We start from the raw sequence: 18,140 nt of genomic DNA, 5'->3' as shown, positions 1-18,140 counted from the left end.
TGTGTTATAACCTAAAAATACATTTAACACACTACTTGAGAGAATTAATACAGCATAACTTTCCAACATTACACATATAATATTCATTGTAACATTTGCGAAAAGCCATTCATAAAATATGCATTTTTCACAAAGACATTAAGAACTACCAAGATACCAATGAAAGCATAAAAGAAGGCAATGAATACTCAGCAAATAACCTGATATTTCAAGACAGTCTTGAGTACACTTTGGCTACGCAATAACCCTTTGTGTATTTGTTATAAGTTCAATAGTTCCTAATTTTTAATGATTCATTATACATATATGGATGGCCACAGAAAACAAAACTACTTTAAAAAACATCTGACATAATTTTAAGTTCCTAAAGACATTCAGATAAACACTTACTAGTTAAAATTAACTATACATTTCCAGTAAGAATAATAATTTGCATTGGAATACATGCTGCTGAACAAAGGGCTTAATGCAGTTTACAAAAATAGATAATTAGGCTATATACAGATTTACACTATAGGAAATAATGTTAAGGATTTGTTTGGAGTCAACACAAGAAATTACAAAAGGGAAAGGCTTCAAAAGGCTTCAAAAGGAGAGAGAGTAGGTTTAGGTTAGATATTAGGAATAAATTCTTGACTGTGAGGTTGCTGAGGCACCATCAGGATTGCCCAGAGCAGCTGTGGATGCCCCATCACTCAAAGTGCTTGAGAACAAGTTTGAGCCAGGCTCTTAGCAGCAAAATCTAGTGCAAGTAATCCCTCTCTCCCAATGGCAGGGGATCTCCAAGATCCCTTTGACCCCAAACCATTCTGTGGTTCCTTGATTCAATGTTGTTCCTCCCTCCATTACCCCTGAGCAACAAATCCCCAGAGAGCCAAGAACATGGAACTCACTCTTCCGTGACATCAGCCCCAGGACACCACGGGCAAAGCGGCTGCTGCAGGCACTGCGGCTGTGGCTGTGCTGCTGCACGGAGCTCTCAGTGCTTGCAGCTGACACGTGCCCCTGGCAGCTATGAATTGGCTCACCCTCCTTGGCCTGCTGACCACGGCTGGGCTGGCACAGAGCATACAGACCACCTGCGGGTGAGTGGCCCCAGGACCTGGGAGGGAGCCACGGCAACACTTGCAACCTTCCCTGGAGGGGACCTGCCTGTCCCCCATGGCTAGGTCACAGCTTTGCACCCACCACAGGAAGCCTCAGTTCCTTGCCAGCAGCCAGGTGCTGGCACGGACAGACGCACACCCCATGGGCTTCCCTGGCCTGCAGTGCGTGCAAGCCCTTGTGGGGAGGGCAGAGGGCTGAGCTTCAGCCTGAGCCACAGCAGGCCATGAAGCAGCACGGAAATGACTTTCTGCTTGCAGATGGACTTGCGGCCTCCGACCCATGGTGTCTGACTCCATACCTCCTGATGACGGCATGACACGCATCGTGGGTGGCACAGGTGCCGAGCCTGGGGCCTGGCCCTGGATTGTCAGCATCCAGCACCCCTGGTTACCAGGTGCAAAGCATTGGTGTGGAGGGTCCCTCATCAGTGCAGAGTGGGTCCTCACAGCAGCCCACTGCTTTGACAAGATCAAGTAAGGAGGAGCAGGAAATGGGGACATCCCCACAACACCAACAGGTGCCCTGTCAGCAGCACCACCAGCAACTCCCGTCCCCTTTCCTCTCAGGCAGCCAGGCTGCCACAGTGCTCAGGAGAAGCCTGGGCTTGTGCCAAGGCTTCCTAACAGCCTCCAGCTTGACATTCCCTCAGCCTAAGGCATGTGAGGGCACTCACACCTGCCAGAGCACTGCTCCCTCTCTGCCTTGCCATGCAGAGATCTGGCAGCTGCTGGGTGGCTATGGCACATGGCTCTGCTCCCTCTCGGCCCTCTCTCCATCTACCTTCCAGGAAAATTGGCATCCTGAACGTGGTGATTGGGGCCACCCAGTTGACTCAGCCAGGCCCTGGGGCAGAAGTGCGCAAGATTAAGAGGCTACTTCGTCACGAAAACTATAAGAGAAGTGATATAAGTAATGATATTGCCTTGCTGGAACTGAATGAGCCTGTCCAGTGTAGCTCTTATATCCAGTTGGCCTGTGTGGCTGACCCCACCCTAAGAGTCTCAGAGCTCATCAACTGCTGGATTGCTGGCTGGGGTTCAACCACAGAAGGAGGTGAGTTCCCAAGAGGGACTCCTGCCCACAGAGCAATCTCAGCACACAGGGGAGAGGGTTTGGGCTTCCCCACAGCAGACACCAAAGCCAGGCTGCAGGACGTATACCTCTGCAGAAATGGGCCTGGCCTGCTCCCCAAAGGCAGACAGCAGGGTCACATTGCCCCAGTGCCTCTGCAAAGGCAAAGCTACCAAGGGAAGGCTATCCCCTCCAGACAGGAGAAAGGGAGAACTGGCAAAGAGCTGCTGGGGGTTCATTCCTTTCTCTGTTAACAGATGAAGACTCAAGTGATCACCTGCAAGAGGCCAAGGTCCAGCTCATCGATGTCCAGCTCTGCAACAGCAGTGGCTGGTACTCAGGGAAAATCCACACCCACAACTTGTGTGCTGGTTACCCTCAGGGCAAGATTGACACCTGCCAGGTAGGAGCGTACCACGAGCCACTCAGCCCACAGCAGCACCGGCATCCCAGGCAGCACCACCCCAACACAGCCCAGGGCCTGCTTTGCCCGGCCACTCAGTTGCCCTCCCAGCCCCACCTTCCCACCACTCTGGGGGCTTCCCACACACACACCCCATCCAAATCCTGCTTGCCCAATGCCCCTCTTGTGCCAAAAGCCCAGAAAGCCCAGCTAGTGCTCTTGGCAGCACAGAGATCCAGGTGCCAAATGTCCATCCTCTGCACATCCAGGATTCCTGTGCAGACAGAAGAGAGAGTGCTAATTTACAGGACCCCAAGTCATTCACAGCCAAGCTTCTGGAGGCTCAAGCACCTGAATACAGTTCTGGCAAGGGCTGTGAGAGAGGAGACAGCTCCTGTGCTGGCAGGGGCCACCCAACACCACCTTAATCCTCTGTGCTCTGCTGCAGGGTGACAGCGGTGGTCCTCTCATGTGCCAGGACAACAATGCAGACTCCTGGTGGGTTGTCGGAGTGACCAGCTGGGGAAGAGGCTGCGCCAGAGCAAAGCTGCCCGGAGTCTACACCTCCACTCAGTACTTCTATGACTGGATTCTGGCCCAGATGGGGCTGAGCCCATTTGGAAGTGCTTCCTGAACAGCAGGGTGGGCAAGATCTAGGGCATGCTGCAGTGCATAGCAACAGTTTCCTGCTGGAGCAATGCCTGCTGATCCAAAGGCAGCCTCAGGGTCAAAATTTTGCTCTTACCACACTCCTCTCCTGTGTGCATGGAGACCTTGTAGATGACTTAGGTGTTGAAGTAAAGTTGCCTATCATCACAGGGAATCATCTTTTCAGTTCAATTCCAGCTCCTGGGCAAAGCAAGGACTGCCACAATTGGCAAGTGCAGAATGAACCTGAGGGCAGATCTGCCAGGCACAAAAGGACAGAGTGGTTCCAAAGAGTCACTGCACAGCCAGAGTGCCTGGTCAGAGAGGAGAGTGCTCTGAGCCACCATGGGCTGGAGGAACCTGGTACATCAAGCCTAGGAAAGGGATAGGAAAAAAGCAGATACCTTGGAGGCAATGATCAAATGCACTGGGACTGCTGATTAGGGCCTGGTGTGAACGTGGGCTAAGGGAACACATCTGGGAAACTCCCAAGCATGACAAGAGAAACTCCTGGCTCCTGACTGGAATGCCAGTGCCCTAAGGCAGAGCACAATTTCACAGGTAGTAAAGGGTATTGATGTGCCAGGTGGTCACACTTCACAGATACTCAAAGGAGGAGCTGAGGTCATTCTGGGGAGAGGAACTTGGCAGAAACAGTAGGAAAGCACACCAGGTATGCCATGGAAGGCCAAGGTGAGTGGGCCAACATCACCTGCAACACCAAGTCTGTTGACAAATGTTCCAGCAGTGGTGCCCTAAGGTCCCATCTGGGTTGCAAAGTGCTGAGGAAACTTCCCTGTGTGACCATTCCAGAGGCACAGGTGACTCCAACGAGCCGATGGTTGCCCCATTTGATTCCCTACCCACACCACTCTCACCCAGTCAGAGCAGGTTTCCATACCCATTCAACCTCAGGATTCCCCCAGCAGACTCGCAGATGTCACGTTCCATAAAGAGCCACCGGCTCCTGCTGCAGCACTCGGTGTCCATTCAAATCCTGGCCAGTGCCACAGCTGCCTGTGCCCTCTGTTATGGAAAGCATGGGCAGTTCACAGCCTCTGGTCCTGGGCTCCTGCCAGCCAGAGCTCAATCTGCAGCTGGCACAGCTCCCTGCCCCAAATGGATTCCTCAGCCACTGCCTGCCGTGGGGACTGCACAGCCTCATCCCGCAAGAAGAGGGGCCTAAAGAAAGCAGCAGAGAGTTTTCTTACAAGGGCAGGTCCTGATAGGACAAGGGGCAATGGCTTTACAGTGACAGAGGGTAGCTTCAGCTGGGATCATAAGAAGGAAATCTTGATTGTGACAGTAATGTGGCAAAGGCATGAGTTGCCCAGAGCACCTGTGTGGATGCCCCATCCCTCAAAGTGTTCCAGGACATCTTCTGAGCCAGGCTCTGGACAACTGGATCTACTACAGGTCATCCCTCCATGCCCAAGGCAGTGGGGTTGGAGCTAGATGATCACCAAGATCCCTTCCACCCCAAACCATTTCATGGCTCACCAAGTAAACATTGCCCCTACCCAAGTGAGTCCCCGTACTGCAGAACCACATAGTGCCCAAGACATGGAACCCACCCCTCTGTGACATCAGCCCCAGGGCACCACAGGCAGCGTGGCTGCTGCAGGCACTGTGGCTGTGGCTGTGCTGCTGCACGGAGCTCTCAGTGCTTGCAGCTGACACGTGCCTCTGGCAGCCATGAATTGGCTCATCCTCCCCGTCCTGCTGACTGTGGCCAGGCTGGTGCACGGGACATGGGACAACTGTGGGTGAGTGGCGCCAGGACCTGGGAGGGAGCCACGGCAACACTTGCAGCCTTCCCTGGAGGGGACCTACATGTCCCCATGGCTGGGCCACAGCTTCCCACTCACCATGGGAAGTCTCAGTTCCTTGCCAGCAGCCAGGTGCTGGCACGGACAGACGCACACCCCATGGGCTTCCCTGGCCTGCAGTGCGTGCAAGCCCTTGTGGGGAGGGCAGAGGGCTGAGCTTCAGCCTGAGCCACAGCAAGCCATGAAGCAGCATGGAAATGACTTTCTGCTTGCAGAGGGATATGTGGGCTCCGACCCATGGTGTATGAGTATGAGTACATGGATCATGACAATGGCACGACACGTGTTGTCGGTGGTGCGGATGCCAAACCAGGGGCCTGGCCCTGGATCATCAGCCTTAAGCATCCTGCAATACCAGGCACAAGACACCTGTGTGGAGGGTCTCTCATCACTGCAGAGTGGGTCCTCACAGCAGCCCACTGCTTTGACAAGATCAGGTAAAGAGATGCCAGAAATGGGGACATCCCCACAACACCAGCAGGTGCCCTGTCAGCAGCACCACCTGCTACTCCTGTCCCCTTTCCTCTCAGGCAGCCAGGCTGCCACAGTGCTCAGGAGAAGCCTGGGCTTGTGCCAAGGCTTCCTAACAGCCTCCAGCTTGACATTCCCCCAGCCTAAGGCATGTGAGGGCACTCACACCTGCCAGAGCACTGCTCCCTCTCTGCCTTGACATGCAGAGGTCTGGCAACTGCTAGGCTGCTGTTGCACATGGCTCTGCTCCCTCTCAGCCCTCTCTCCATCTACTTCCAAGGAAAATTGCCATGGTTTATCTGGTGATTGGGGCCACCCAGTTGACTAAGCCAGGACGTGGAGCACAACTGCGACGGATTAAGAAGTTAGTGCGTCATGAACACTATAATCCAAGTGACAAAAGTAATGACATTGCCTTGCTGCAGCTGAGCAAGCCTGTTGACTGCAACCCCTATGTTCAGCTGGCCTGTGTGGCTGACCCCGCCTTAAGCCTGTCAGAGCTGCAGAACTGCTGGGTGGCTGGCTGGGGTTCCACTACTGCAAGAGGTGAGTTCCCAAGAGAGAGAACTACAGAGCCAGCTCAGCACACTGGGGAGATGGCTTGGGCTTCCCCACAGCACAGGCCAAAGCCAGGCTGCAGGACATATACCTCTGCAGAAATGGGCCTGGCCCAATCCCCAAAGGCTGGCAGCAGGGTCACAGTGCCCCAGTGCCTCTGCAGAGGCAAAGCCAAACCTTAGGAAAGGGGATCCCCCTAAAGCATTGGAGCAGAATTGTTAAGGAGCTACAGGGGGATCATTCCTTTCTCTGCTAACAGCTCAAAAGTCAAGTGATGTCCTACAGGAGGCCATGGTCCAGCTCATTGATGTCCAGCTTTGCAACAGCAGTGGCTGGTACTCAGGGAAAATCCACACCCACAACTTGTGTGCTGGTTACCCTCAGGGCAACATTGACACCTGCCAGGTAGGAGCGTACCATGAGCCAACACAGCCCAGGGCCTGCTTTGCCCGGCCACTCAGTCACCCTCCCAGCCCCACCTCCTCCCCGACTGCTGTGGGGGCTTCCCACACACTCCCCATCCACACCTGCCTGCTCAGGCCTCCCCTTTGCCAGAAAGCCCCGAAAGCCCAGGTAAGTGCTCCTGGTAGCCCAGAGGTCCAGGTGCCAAATGTCCATCCTCTGCACATCCAGGAGCCCTGTGCAGAGAGGACAGAGAGAGCTCTACCCTACAGGATGCCAAGCTACTTGCAGTTAGATTTCTGGAGGCTCAAGCGCTTGGGTACAGCTCTGGCAGGGGCTGTGGGAGGGAAGGAGACAGCCCCATTGCTGGCAGGAGTCACCCAAAACCACCTGAATACTCTCTACTCTGCTGTAGGGTGACAGTGGTGGTCCTCTCATGTGCCAAGAGGAAAACAGTGACTTCTTCTGGATTGTTGGAGTGACCAGCTGGGGAAGAGGCTGTGCCAGAGCAAGGCAGCCTGGAATCTACACCTCCACTCAGTACTTCTATGACTGGATTCTGGCCCACATCGGCCTGGAGACAATTGAAAATGTTTCTTGAGCACCAGGATGGGCAGCATCAGGGGTGTACTGCAGTGCACAGCAAGTGTATCCTGCTGGGGCAATGCCTGTTGATCCAAAGGCAGCCTCAGGGTCAAAACCCTGCTCTATCCTGACCACACTCCTCTCCTCTGTGCACACAGACACTGGAATTGATTTAGTTGTTGAAATAAAGTTACCTTTGTTCCCAGGGAACTATCTTTTCAGTGCAATTCCACCTCCTGCATGGTATTTACATGTCCTCTGAACAGAGAGAGACTTAGCTTTCTCAGGATTTTTTCTGAGAGAAGCTGTAAGAGAAGTAAAGAGAATCAAAACAATTCTTATCTCATTTGCTGCTCTTGTGTTTGTGCACATGTAGAATGTGTTATAGAGATTGTTTACTCAAGGTGATTTCTTAATTAGATACTGGTTATGGTGTTTTGGATAGATTGACCAATTAGATCACAGCTGTGTCAGGACTCTGGGTAGAGAGAGTCATGGTTTTTCTAATTAGTTAGTTAGTAATAGTTCTTGTTAGTAATATAGTGTAATATAGTTTTAGTATAATATAGTATAATAAAGTAATTAATTAGCTTTTTGATATCATAGAGTTCTGTACATCATTCTTCTCACATCAGGGTCACCATTTATTAGTGTTGTGATCTCTGACTCACAGACACAAACTGCACCTTGGTGTGCTCGTTTGCCTAAGTACTGCATAGAATCACCCACAGGATGGGCACGAAACTTCTCCACTCACTAATTAACAAATCACAAACTGTACAAATTTGCGCCCTCATTTTAAACCCTTTCAATCAAACTTTAATACTGGGGCCTGCATTGAGGAAATGGTAGAGGATCCTGGAATGCCTTGGGGAAGACATGTGCCAAGTACATTCTCTTGGCGTCCAGGCCAATGGAGTCCTGTCTCACAGTGGGTGGCACTCTTCCTTTTGTGTTAATCAAGATGGGCTCTGCTGAGAACAACCACCCCACATCTGTACTGGTCCCTGCCACCCTGACTTAAGTCACAGGCTACCTACGCACTAAAGACACTGAGTGCAAGAGTATCACTCAAGGCTGCAGAAGGCCATTACCCTGCCCAGTGAGGAGACCAGCTTAGAGTCACCCAATTGTCCTGGCACAACTTTACTGCGCTGTCTTGGCAAAATTCTGCTGCCCATAACAATTTCTGTCAGTGTTGCACAACCTCAGCCACAGGCATCCTCTGAACTACGACAAGGATATTTCCCATCATGTCAAAAACCATGAGGGACATCAAAGTCCTTTTTCATTATAAAAAGGGACTTCCACCTCCTTCTGTTTGTGCCCAAGGACCCTAGCACCCCCTGAGTGGCAGAAGGGACACAAGGCTCTCCCTGTACCTGTCTCCAAAAGCCTTCCAGCAGAGACTCGAGTGTCCTAGCAGAGACTCAGCACCCCCTACCTTGTGCCTTATGAGGGCCTCCACAACTCCTCTGTGGCCACCCTACACTGATCATGCTGTACATGCCTTCACCCTCTACCAGTTATTTCACCAAATCTGCACCAAATGCCACAACAATAGAGAGGCTCAAATGCCTTTACACAGAATCTGTGCATGGAATTGTAACAATCCCCATTTGGCTCCTACCAACTGTAAAGATTCCAGGTGAACTCACCGGCTGCCAACAGTTGCATGCTTGGAGGAGGGAAGCTCCAAGGGTACTTCTCTATGGTCCCATCTGGGTTGCAAAGTGCTGAGGAAACTTCCCTGTGTGACCATTTTGGAAGCACAGGTGGCTCCAACGAGCCACTGGTTGCCCCATTTGATTCCCTACCCACACCACTCTTACCCAGTCAGAGCAGGTTTCCATACCCATTCAACCTCAGGATTCCCCCAGCAGACTCGCAGATGTCACGTTCCGTAAAGAGCCACCGGCTCCTGCTGCAGCGCTCGGTGTCCATTCAAATCCTGGCCAGTGCCACAGCTCCCTGTGCCCTCTGTTATGGAAAGCATGGGCAGTTCACAGCCTCTGGTCCTGGGCTCCTGCCAGCCAGAGCTCAATCTGCAGCTGGCACAGCTCCCTGCCCCAAATGGATTCCTCAGCCACTGCCTGCCGTGGGGACTGCACAGCCTCATCCCGCAAGAAGAGGGGCCTAAAGAAAGCAGCAGAGAGTTTTCTTACAAGGGCAGGTCCTGATAGGACAAGGGGCAATGGCTTTACAGTGACAGAGGTAGCGTTAGATGAGATCATAGGAAGGAATTCCAGATTGTGACAGTACTGAGGCCATGGCATGAATTTGTTCAAGGACTGCTCTCAAGCCAAGCTCTGGACACTCTTGACAATAGGGTCTAGTGCAAGACCCTCCCTGTCCATGGTAGGGAGTTGGAACTAGAGGATCTCCAAGTTTCCTTCCAACACAGACCATTCTATTGCTCCTTGATTTGATGCTGCCTTCCCCCAGTGAGCCTCCTTGATAGGGGCCACAGTGCCCAGAACATGGAACTCACCCCTCTATGACATCAGCCCCAGGGCCAAAGGCACCACGGGCAAAGCGGCTGCTGCAGGCGCTGTGGCTGTGGCTGTGCTGCTGCACGGAGCTCTCAGTGCTTGCAGCTGACACGTGCCCCTGGCAGCCATGAATTGGCTCGGCCTCCTCCTCCTGCTGACTGTGGCAGGGCTGGTGCATGGGATATCGGACAACTGCAGGTGAGTGGCTCCAGGCAGTGAGAGGGAGCCACGGCAACACTTGCAACCTTCCCTGGAGGGGACCTACATGTCCCCCATGGCCAGGTAACAGTTTTCGACCCACAATGAGAAGCCTCAGTTCCTTGCCAGCAGCCAGGTGCTGGCACGGACAGACGCACACCCCATGGGCTTCCCTGGCCTGCAGTGCGTGCAAGCCCTTGTGGGGAGGGCAGAAGGCTGAGCTTCAGCCTGAGCCACAGCAGGCCATGAAGCAGCATGGAAAATACTTTCTGCTTGCAGATGGACTTGCGGCCTCCGACCCATGGTGTCTGACTCCATACCTCCTGATGACGGCATGACACGCATCGTGGGTGGCACAGGTGCCAAGCCTGGGGCTTGGCCCTGGATTGTCAGCATCCAGCATCCGAGGATACCAGGCACAAAGCATTTCTGTGGAGGGTCTCTCATCAGGGCAGAGTGGGTCCTCACAGCAGCCCACTGCTTTGACCTCATTTTGTAAGAAGGGGCAGGAAATGGGAACATCCCCACAACACCAGCAGGTGCCCTGTCAGCAGCACCACCTGCTACTCCTGTCCCCTTTCCTCTCAGGCAGCCAGGCTGCCACAGTGCTCAGGAGAAGCCTGGGCTTGTGCCAAGGCTTCCTAACAGCCTCCAGTTTGACATTCCCCCAGCCTAAGGCATGCAAGGGCACTCACACCTGCCAGAGCACTGCTCCCTCTCTGCCTTGCCATGCAGAGATCTGGCAACTGCTGGGTGGCTACGGCACATGGCTCTGCTCCCTCTCAGCCCCCTCTCCATCTGCTTCCAGTAACACCTCCTTGATCTACGTGGTGATTGGGGCCACCCAGTTGACTCAGCCGGGCCCTGGGGCACAAGTCCGCCAAATTAAGAAGTTACTACGTCATGAGAAATATCGGAGACGTGACTTGAGCAATGACATTGCCTTGCTGGAATTGAGCAACCCCGTCCAGTGCAACCCCTACATCCAGCTGGCCTGTGTAGCCGATGCTATCTTAGAAGCATCTGTGTCACAGGAGCATAACTGCTGGATTGCTGGCTGGGGTGCCACCACTGCAACAGGTGAGTTTCCATGAGGGACTCCAAAGCCAGCTCAGCACACAGGGGAGATGGCCTGGGTTTCCCCACAGCAGAGGCCAAAGCCAGGCTGCAGGACATACACCTCTACAGATATGAGCCTGGCCTGCTCCCCAAAGGCTGGCAGCAGGGTCACAGTGCCCCAGTACCGCTGCAGAGGCAAAGCCATGCCCTAGGGAAGGGGATCCCCAAAAGACAAGGGTGAAGAACTGGCAATGAGCTGCTGGGGGTTCGTTTCCTTCTGTGTTCACAGATAAAACCCCGAGTGATCAATTGCAGGAGGCCAAGGTACCTGTTATCAATATCCATCTGTGCAACAGCACCTTCTGGTACTCAGGGAAAATCCACCCCTACAACTTGTGTGCTGGTTACCCTCAGGGCAAGATTGACACCTGCCAGGTAGGAGTGTACCACGAGCCACTCAGCCCCCAGCAGCACCGGCATCCCGGGCAGCACCACCCCAACACAGCCCAGGGCCTGCTTTGCCCGGCCACTCAGTCACCCTCCCAGCCCCATCTCCTCCCCAACTGTTGTGGGGGCTTCCCACACACTCCCCATCCACACCTGCCTGCCCAGGCCTCCGCTTGTGCCAAAAGCCCAGAAAGCCCAGCTAATGATCCTGGTAGCCCAGAGGCCCAGGTGCCAAATGTCCATCCTCTGCACATCCAGGAGCCCTGTGCAGAGACAACAGAGAGCCCTACCCTACAAGAACCCAAGTCATTTACAGCCAAGCTTGTGGAGGCTCAAGCACCTGAATACAGTTCTGGCTGTGAGATAGAAGGAGACAGCCCCTGTGCTGGCAGGGGTCACCCAACACCACCTTAATCCTCTGTGCTCTGCTGCAGGGTGACAGCGGTGGTCCTCTCATGTGCCAGGACAACAACGCTGACTACTGGTGGGTTGTTGGAGTGACCAGCTGGGGAAAAGGCTGTGCCAGAGCAAGGCAGCCTGGAGTCTACATCTCCACTCAGTACTTCTATGACTGGATTCTGGCCCACATGAGCACGAACAATGTTTAAAGTGCTTCTTGAGCACCAGGGTGGGCAGCCTCCAGGGCAGGCTGCAGGGCATATCAAGTGTTTCTTGCTGGGGCAATGCCTGTTGATCCAAAGGCAGCCTCAGGGTCAAAACCCTGCTCTATCCTGACAACACTCATCTCCTCTGTGCACACAAACACTGGAGCTGACGTAGTGGTTGAAGTAAAATTGCCAATCATCACAGGAACCATCTTTTTTGACTGAATTCTGACTCCTGGGCAAGGCAAAGACTTCCATATTCCGCACCTGCAGAATGTGCCTGGGGGCGCCAAAGGACAGAGCGGCTCCAAAGAGCTCCAAAGTGCCTGGTCATAGACAAGAGTGCTCTGAGCCACCATGGGCTGGAGGAACCCGGCACATCAAGCCTAGGAAAGGGATAGGAAAAAAGCTGATACCTTGGAGGCAATGATCAAATGCATATGGGCTGCTGATTTAGGGCCTGGTGTGAGCCTGGGCTAAGGGAACACATCTGGGAAACTCCCAAGGGAAACTCTTGGCTCCTGACTGGAGTGCCAGTGCCCTAAGGCAGACCCAGATTTCATGGGCAGCAAAGGGGGATTGATGTGCCAGGTGGTCACATTTCACAGATACTCAAAGGAGGAGCTGGGGTCATTCTGGGGACAGGAACCTGGCAGGAACAGTAGGAAAGCACACCAGGAATGCCAAGGTGTGTGGGCCAACACCACCTGCAACACCAAGGCTGTTCACAGGCAGGGCCAACCTGTGAGCCAGGGGGAAATGATGCCTGGGCTTTTGGCTCCATATTTGGGAGGAGATGAGGGCAGAGAAAGGGACGAGTTGAGGGGCTGTATAAGCCTGGCCAAGGGAGAGAAGGAGCAATCAAAGAGCCAGCTGCACAGACACCAACTGCAGCTTGCTGAGCTTGTTTTCCAGAGTGCTGCACAGAATCACTACAGGATGGGAAAGAACCTTCTTAACTTGCTAATTTACAAATCATCTACATACTGTACAAATTTACCCCAAGACTTTTATACTTATTTATTCAACCCCAGAATATTCATGTTGGGGAAAAAAATAAACGGTAGGGCATCCTGCAACTCCTCATGGAAAACATGTACAAAACTACCCTCTGTCACTGTAAAGCCATTTCCCCTTGTCCTGTCAGCACATCTCACAATCATGGATAATCTGGAAGACTGTCCATTGTTAAATCCTCCTCTCAGTCTTGTGCCCACTTTTAGGTAGCCTCTTTGCCCTGCTGACCTGAGGTATCATGGGCCTCTTGAGCTAGGAACAACTTCCCCTTGTGCTGCCAATCCAAATTTATCTGTAACACCTTGATTTTGTAGCTTGATCCACCTGTTCATTGTTGCCTGACTCTTCGGCACGGGGACATCTACATGACACACTCAAATGGTCAGCTTCTCTACCCAGGCAGTGATGTCTTGCCATTCTTCAGCAGCCCAGACTAGTTTTCCTCTACACCGCATTTGGCCTTTTACCACTTTTCCAGCCACCCCAGACTGCTTGCTACCATCCACCAGTCAGTGTAGAGGTACAGCGTTGGCCACTTCTCTTACACAGCAATGTCCAAAGCCAGCTGGACAATTTTCAACTCTACAATCTGACTGGATCCACCTCGTCCTTCAGTAGCTTCCACAACACAGGGCTCCATACAGCTCTTTTCTATTTCCTACTGGACCCTACAATACACAGGATCCATCAGTGAAGAGGGTGTACCATCCTTCACTTTCAGGTATCTGGTTATATGGTGGGGCTTCCTCAGCACACGTTCTTCCTCTTCTGATGATAATTAAAAGTCCTCACCTTTGGACCAGTTTGCGATGACTGCCAAGATCCCAGGTTGATTTAGGTTTCCTATTCGAGCTCACTGTGATGAGGGTGATCCATTTACTCCAGGTAGCATCTGTGGCATGATGTATTGCAGGGACCTTCCCTTTAAATATCCAGTCCAGCACTGGTAGTTAGGGTACCAGAAGGAGCTGTGCTTCAGTGCCAGTCATTTCTGAGGCAGCTCAAACCCCTACATAAGCTGCAAGAATCTATTCCTCAGTTGGGGTGTAGCTGGCCTCAGAGTCTGTATGCATGACTCCAAAACCCAAGAGGTCAGCCTCAGGTCTTACCAGGTCCCTTCTGCCAGAGGCTCCAGGAAGGACCATTCTCCACAGCTGTGGTGTAGAGCACATTCTTCACATCCTGTCCTGTCCTGTTAGGCCCAAGTGCTACTGCATGGGCAATTGTATGCTTGATCTGCTCAAAAGCTTGCTGTTGCTCAGGGCCCCAGTCAAAATAATTTTTCTTTCGTGTCATGAGGTTGAGAGGTCTTACAATCTGGCTGTATTCCAGGATGTGCCTTCTTCAAAAGCCCACAGTGCCTAGGAAAGCTTGTGTTTCTTTCTTACTGGTCAGTGGGGACATAGCACTTATCTTATTAATCATATCTGTTGGCATCTGCCTGCATCCATCTTGCCACTTCATCCATGGGAAATTAATTTCCTGGACAGGCGCCTTGACTTTACTTCATTTGAAAGTAAAACCTGCTTCCAGAAGACTCTGGATTATTCTCTCTCCTTTCTCATAAACCTCCCCTGCCACGTTCCCCCATACAATGATGCCATCAATGTACTGCAGATGTTCTGAAGCCTCACTCTTCTTCAGTGCAGCCTGGATCAGTCCATGGCAGATGGTGGGGCTGTGCTTCCACCGCTGGGGCAGCTGGTTCCAGGTATACTGCACACCCCTCCAGGTGAAAGCAAACTGAGGCCTGCACTCTGCTGCCAGAGGAATGGAGAAAAGCGCATTTGCAATGTCAATAGTGGTGTACCACTTCACTGCCTCGGACTTCAGCTCATACTGGAGCTCCAGCATGTCCAGCACAGCAGCACTCAGTGATGGTGTAAATTCATTTAGGCAACAATAATCCACAGTCAATCTCCATTCCCCATCAGACTTGCACACAGGCCAGATGGGACTGTTTAAGTGTGAATGGGTTTTACTGACCACTCCCTGGCTCTCCAGCTCATGGATCATATTATGTATGGGAATCATGGAGTCTCAGTTTGTGTGGTATTGCCGATGATGTACTATAGTTGTGGCCATTGGTACCTGCTGTTGTTCTACCCTCAGGAGTCCTACTGCAGAAGGGTACTCTGAGACACCAGGCAAGGTGTCTAATGCCCTCTATCTTCACAGCAGCTATTCCAAAGACCACCTGAGTCCTTTATGGTCTTTGAAATAACCACTCCTGAGGAAATCTACTCCTGGAATACCTGGGACCTCTGGAGCAGTCACAATAGGGTGTTTACTCCACTCTTTCCCAGTCAAGTGTACCTCAACTTCCAGAGTCAATTGCTGTGACTCCCCTGTTGACCCAACAATAGAAACAGGTTCTGCCCCCACATGTCCCAGTGGTACTAAAGTACGTTGTGCACCATTGTCAACCAAAGTATTGTTTTTTTGTGGTTCTGTTGTGCTAGGGCATCAGATCCAAACAGTCCAAATTGGGTCCAAAAGACCCAATTTTCCCCAGCATCTAACTGGCTGGAGGCCAGGGCCCTTCTTGTCCTGGCTACCATTGACTCCCTCTGTGTACATTCCAGAGGTTCCTTCAAGGGGCAGGACATATCATCCTCCCTTCTGTTACTCCTGGCAGCTCAGCTACAGGAAACTGTAGCTGCATTCCTTGTGGTGAAATTCCCTTGTCAGTAGTTTCCTCCTTTAGTTTACACACCTGTGCTGCCAGGACAGAAATTAATTTTCCATCCCACCTCATATCTTCCCCATGCTCACATAGGAAAAACCACAGGTCAATTTGTGGAGTGTACCCCCTCTCCCAGCTGGGGTCATCTGCATCTGATAAGAGAGCATCTGCTCTGTACTGATGAGACTTGGAGAAGGTCCTCTTTAGTCTCCTTCCTGAGTTTCTGATGGGTCTCTTCAGTCCTGTCTTCCACTTTCTATATATGCTCTGCCAGGTCTGTTTCAACAGCTGAGATTTTTGCTTCTGTTGTGCCATGCACAGTGTCTTCATAGTACTGGAGCCTCTTTGTCATAGCACTACCATCTCATCCCTCTCCTTCCACTGCAGTGTTGCTATGACAGGGTTGTACATTTGTGGCTGAATTTGTACAAGTTTGAGCCACATCACTGCTGTACATTTTATGATGTCTGGACTCTTAGTGGTTTGGTCATCATCTGAGAAACAGACCTCTAGCACAGCCAGTTTTCTCAAGTGTTTGATTCCTTGCTCCATGGTCTTCCAGAGGCCTTGCTGCAGCTGAAGATCTGGGTGAAAGTATCTTTCTTTCACACTTGTTAAGAGCTGTGTCCAGAGGCTGAGAGGTTTGGGCCTCCTTGCAATCCCCTGGTCAATACCCACATCATGTGACAGAGGTCCCAAATGCCTCACTTCAGTACCATCCAAAATTGTACCATATCCTGCAGTGTCCCAGATTCGGACCAACCAACATAGTATAAACTCATCAGGCCATTGGCTGAGATATTTTCTCAGATTGTGAAGGCTTTCCAAGGATGGAGACTTGGTGATTATTTCTGGTACTGGCTGTGAGTATCCTGACTCCCCATCACCATCCACTGGGTGAGTAGATTTGGTTTTGTGTTTCCTTCTCTGGACAGGGGTAATTGCTATTGGTTTAGGCTCCCCATCTGGCTTAGCTGCAGCCAGAGTGCCTGGGGTGTCTGCTGATTCATCTTCCTGCCCCTCTGGCTGTATTTGCTGTCCTACAGTGTCTAGCAGTGTGTTATAAGCATTAGCCAGGGCCCAGCACATTGCAATGAGCTTCTTCTCTATCTGACAGGGGAGTCAGATATTTCCCCACCTCAGCTGGATTCTGAATTTGTTCAGAGGGAAATATCCAAACTATAGAGGCAGAGAATTCCTTCAGGGTTTGGCCTATGTCCTCCCACATCTCACACCACTCAAGATTTTCCACCACTGGGGCAGATGTCTGGACAACCTCTCTGGAAATCTCAACCCTGGTTCTAAATGTGCTGTAGGTCTTACGGAGGAGAGCTAGCAGAATTTTAAAAAAGAAAATATGGTATCTTTAACATCCAGAGGGAATGGAATATTCTCAAAAGGTGACATGCCAGATCTGAAGAAGGAGGTAAAAGGCTGGGAAAAATCATCCCCTACTTTTCCCCCAACAAACTGAATTATTAATAAATCCCAAAAAAAGACTGCCAAGACAGCACAGGAAAACAGCAGAGAATACACATCCCTAATAACTCTCATTACCTCTGATGTCTTTCCATAAATTATTAGCACAGAGCATATGAACACAGCAATTTGGATTCTCATCCCTGATGTGAAGAAGATATATACCAGGGCCAGGATTGCCAACGTACATGGATAAGCACACATGCCTAGGTGCCACGAAGCCGCTATTGAACCAGGCAGCATGATAACCATTGACTGTTGTACCCAGTACAGTCTTTCAGGCAAGAATGTTATTTTTTTTATTTTTCACTTTCTCTTGCCCCCTTAAGTTGGGCAACAAATTTTGTCTCATTTTGAGTCAATTTAAAAGAGAACCATCTGGGTTATGTCCTTTAGACTTGCAAAAATCCTTTTCCACCAGTAAGGAATGAATATTAATAAATGAAAGTGAAAAAAAACCAACAAAACCCGAATATTTTTTGTTAACAAACCAAATGCCAACAGGCAGGAAAAAATAAAAAGTAAATAACTTGTAATATCAAAGTTAGACCTCACCACCCCACCAGAACAAAAGGAGACAAAAAATGCTGGAGAATACCCATTCCTGGTACATGATAAAAGATGGCATCAACTTCTCCCCCTTTGGAAAGCAGGAGCCTCATGGAGCAGACAAAGGCCCAGCAGTAGATGAAGGTCTCGTGGCTCGTCTGACACCGACCTCCTCCCCTCGGCAAAGAACAGCAGAATGGTCATGGCAGGTGAAATAGCTGGGCTGGAGCCATTTGGTGTGTTCTTTCCACAGCTTGGCACAGCCTCAGAGTGGTTTGGGTCAGAGCAGGGAAGTTCCGCTCCTGCTGATGTAATGTCCCTGGTCTCAGACAAGCAGCTGCTCAATTTGCCTCAAGGCAGGCCAAAAATCACTACGGCAGCTTCTCCAAGACAAGGAAATGAAAAACCTTTGCCTAGGCAAAAACCAAGCCAGCCATGGTAAAATCACACCACACAGAGCCCTGAAAAACCTGCTTTAAAAAAACACCCACGCAAAACAAAAACACTCGGTCCCCCCTGCCTCATACGCTCAAG

General features: G+C 51.4%; 2 protein-coding genes across 2 annotated transcripts; both read left to right on the top strand.

Moving 5' to 3' along the window:
- Positions 1 to 877: 877 nt before the first annotated feature.
- Positions 878 to 12,083, top strand: LOC128804599 (transmembrane protease serine 9-like). The gene is made up of 14 exons (XM_053972480.1): positions 878 to 1,085; positions 1,365 to 1,580; positions 1,895 to 2,160; positions 2,436 to 2,581; positions 3,030 to 3,204; positions 4,646 to 4,763; positions 5,274 to 5,495; positions 5,810 to 6,075; positions 6,347 to 6,492; positions 9,676 to 9,764; positions 10,044 to 10,259; positions 10,573 to 10,844; positions 11,113 to 11,258; positions 11,705 to 12,083. Exons 1-14 carry the CDS (start codon positions 1,015 to 1,017, stop codon positions 11,876 to 11,878), a joined length of 2,523 nt encoding a protein of 840 aa, XP_053828455.1. The 5' UTR covers positions 878 to 1,014; the 3' UTR covers positions 11,879 to 12,083.
- On the top strand, positions 4,789 to 7,301 carry LOC128804838 (acrosin-like). The gene is made up of 5 exons (XM_053973064.1): positions 4,789 to 4,995; positions 5,274 to 5,495; positions 5,810 to 6,075; positions 6,347 to 6,492; positions 6,905 to 7,301. Exons 1-5 carry the CDS (start codon positions 4,925 to 4,927, stop codon positions 7,088 to 7,090), a joined length of 891 nt encoding a protein of 296 aa, XP_053829039.1. The 5' UTR covers positions 4,789 to 4,924; the 3' UTR covers positions 7,091 to 7,301.
- Positions 12,084 to 18,140: the final 6,057 nt, after the last annotated feature.

Source organism: Vidua macroura, chromosome 3 (genome assembly GCF_024509145.1).
Source record: "Vidua macroura isolate BioBank_ID:100142 chromosome 3, ASM2450914v1, whole genome shotgun sequence".
Lineage (NCBI taxonomy): Eukaryota > Metazoa > Chordata > Aves > Passeriformes > Viduidae > Vidua > Vidua macroura.
This window is presented reverse-complemented; position numbering and strand designations above follow the sequence as displayed.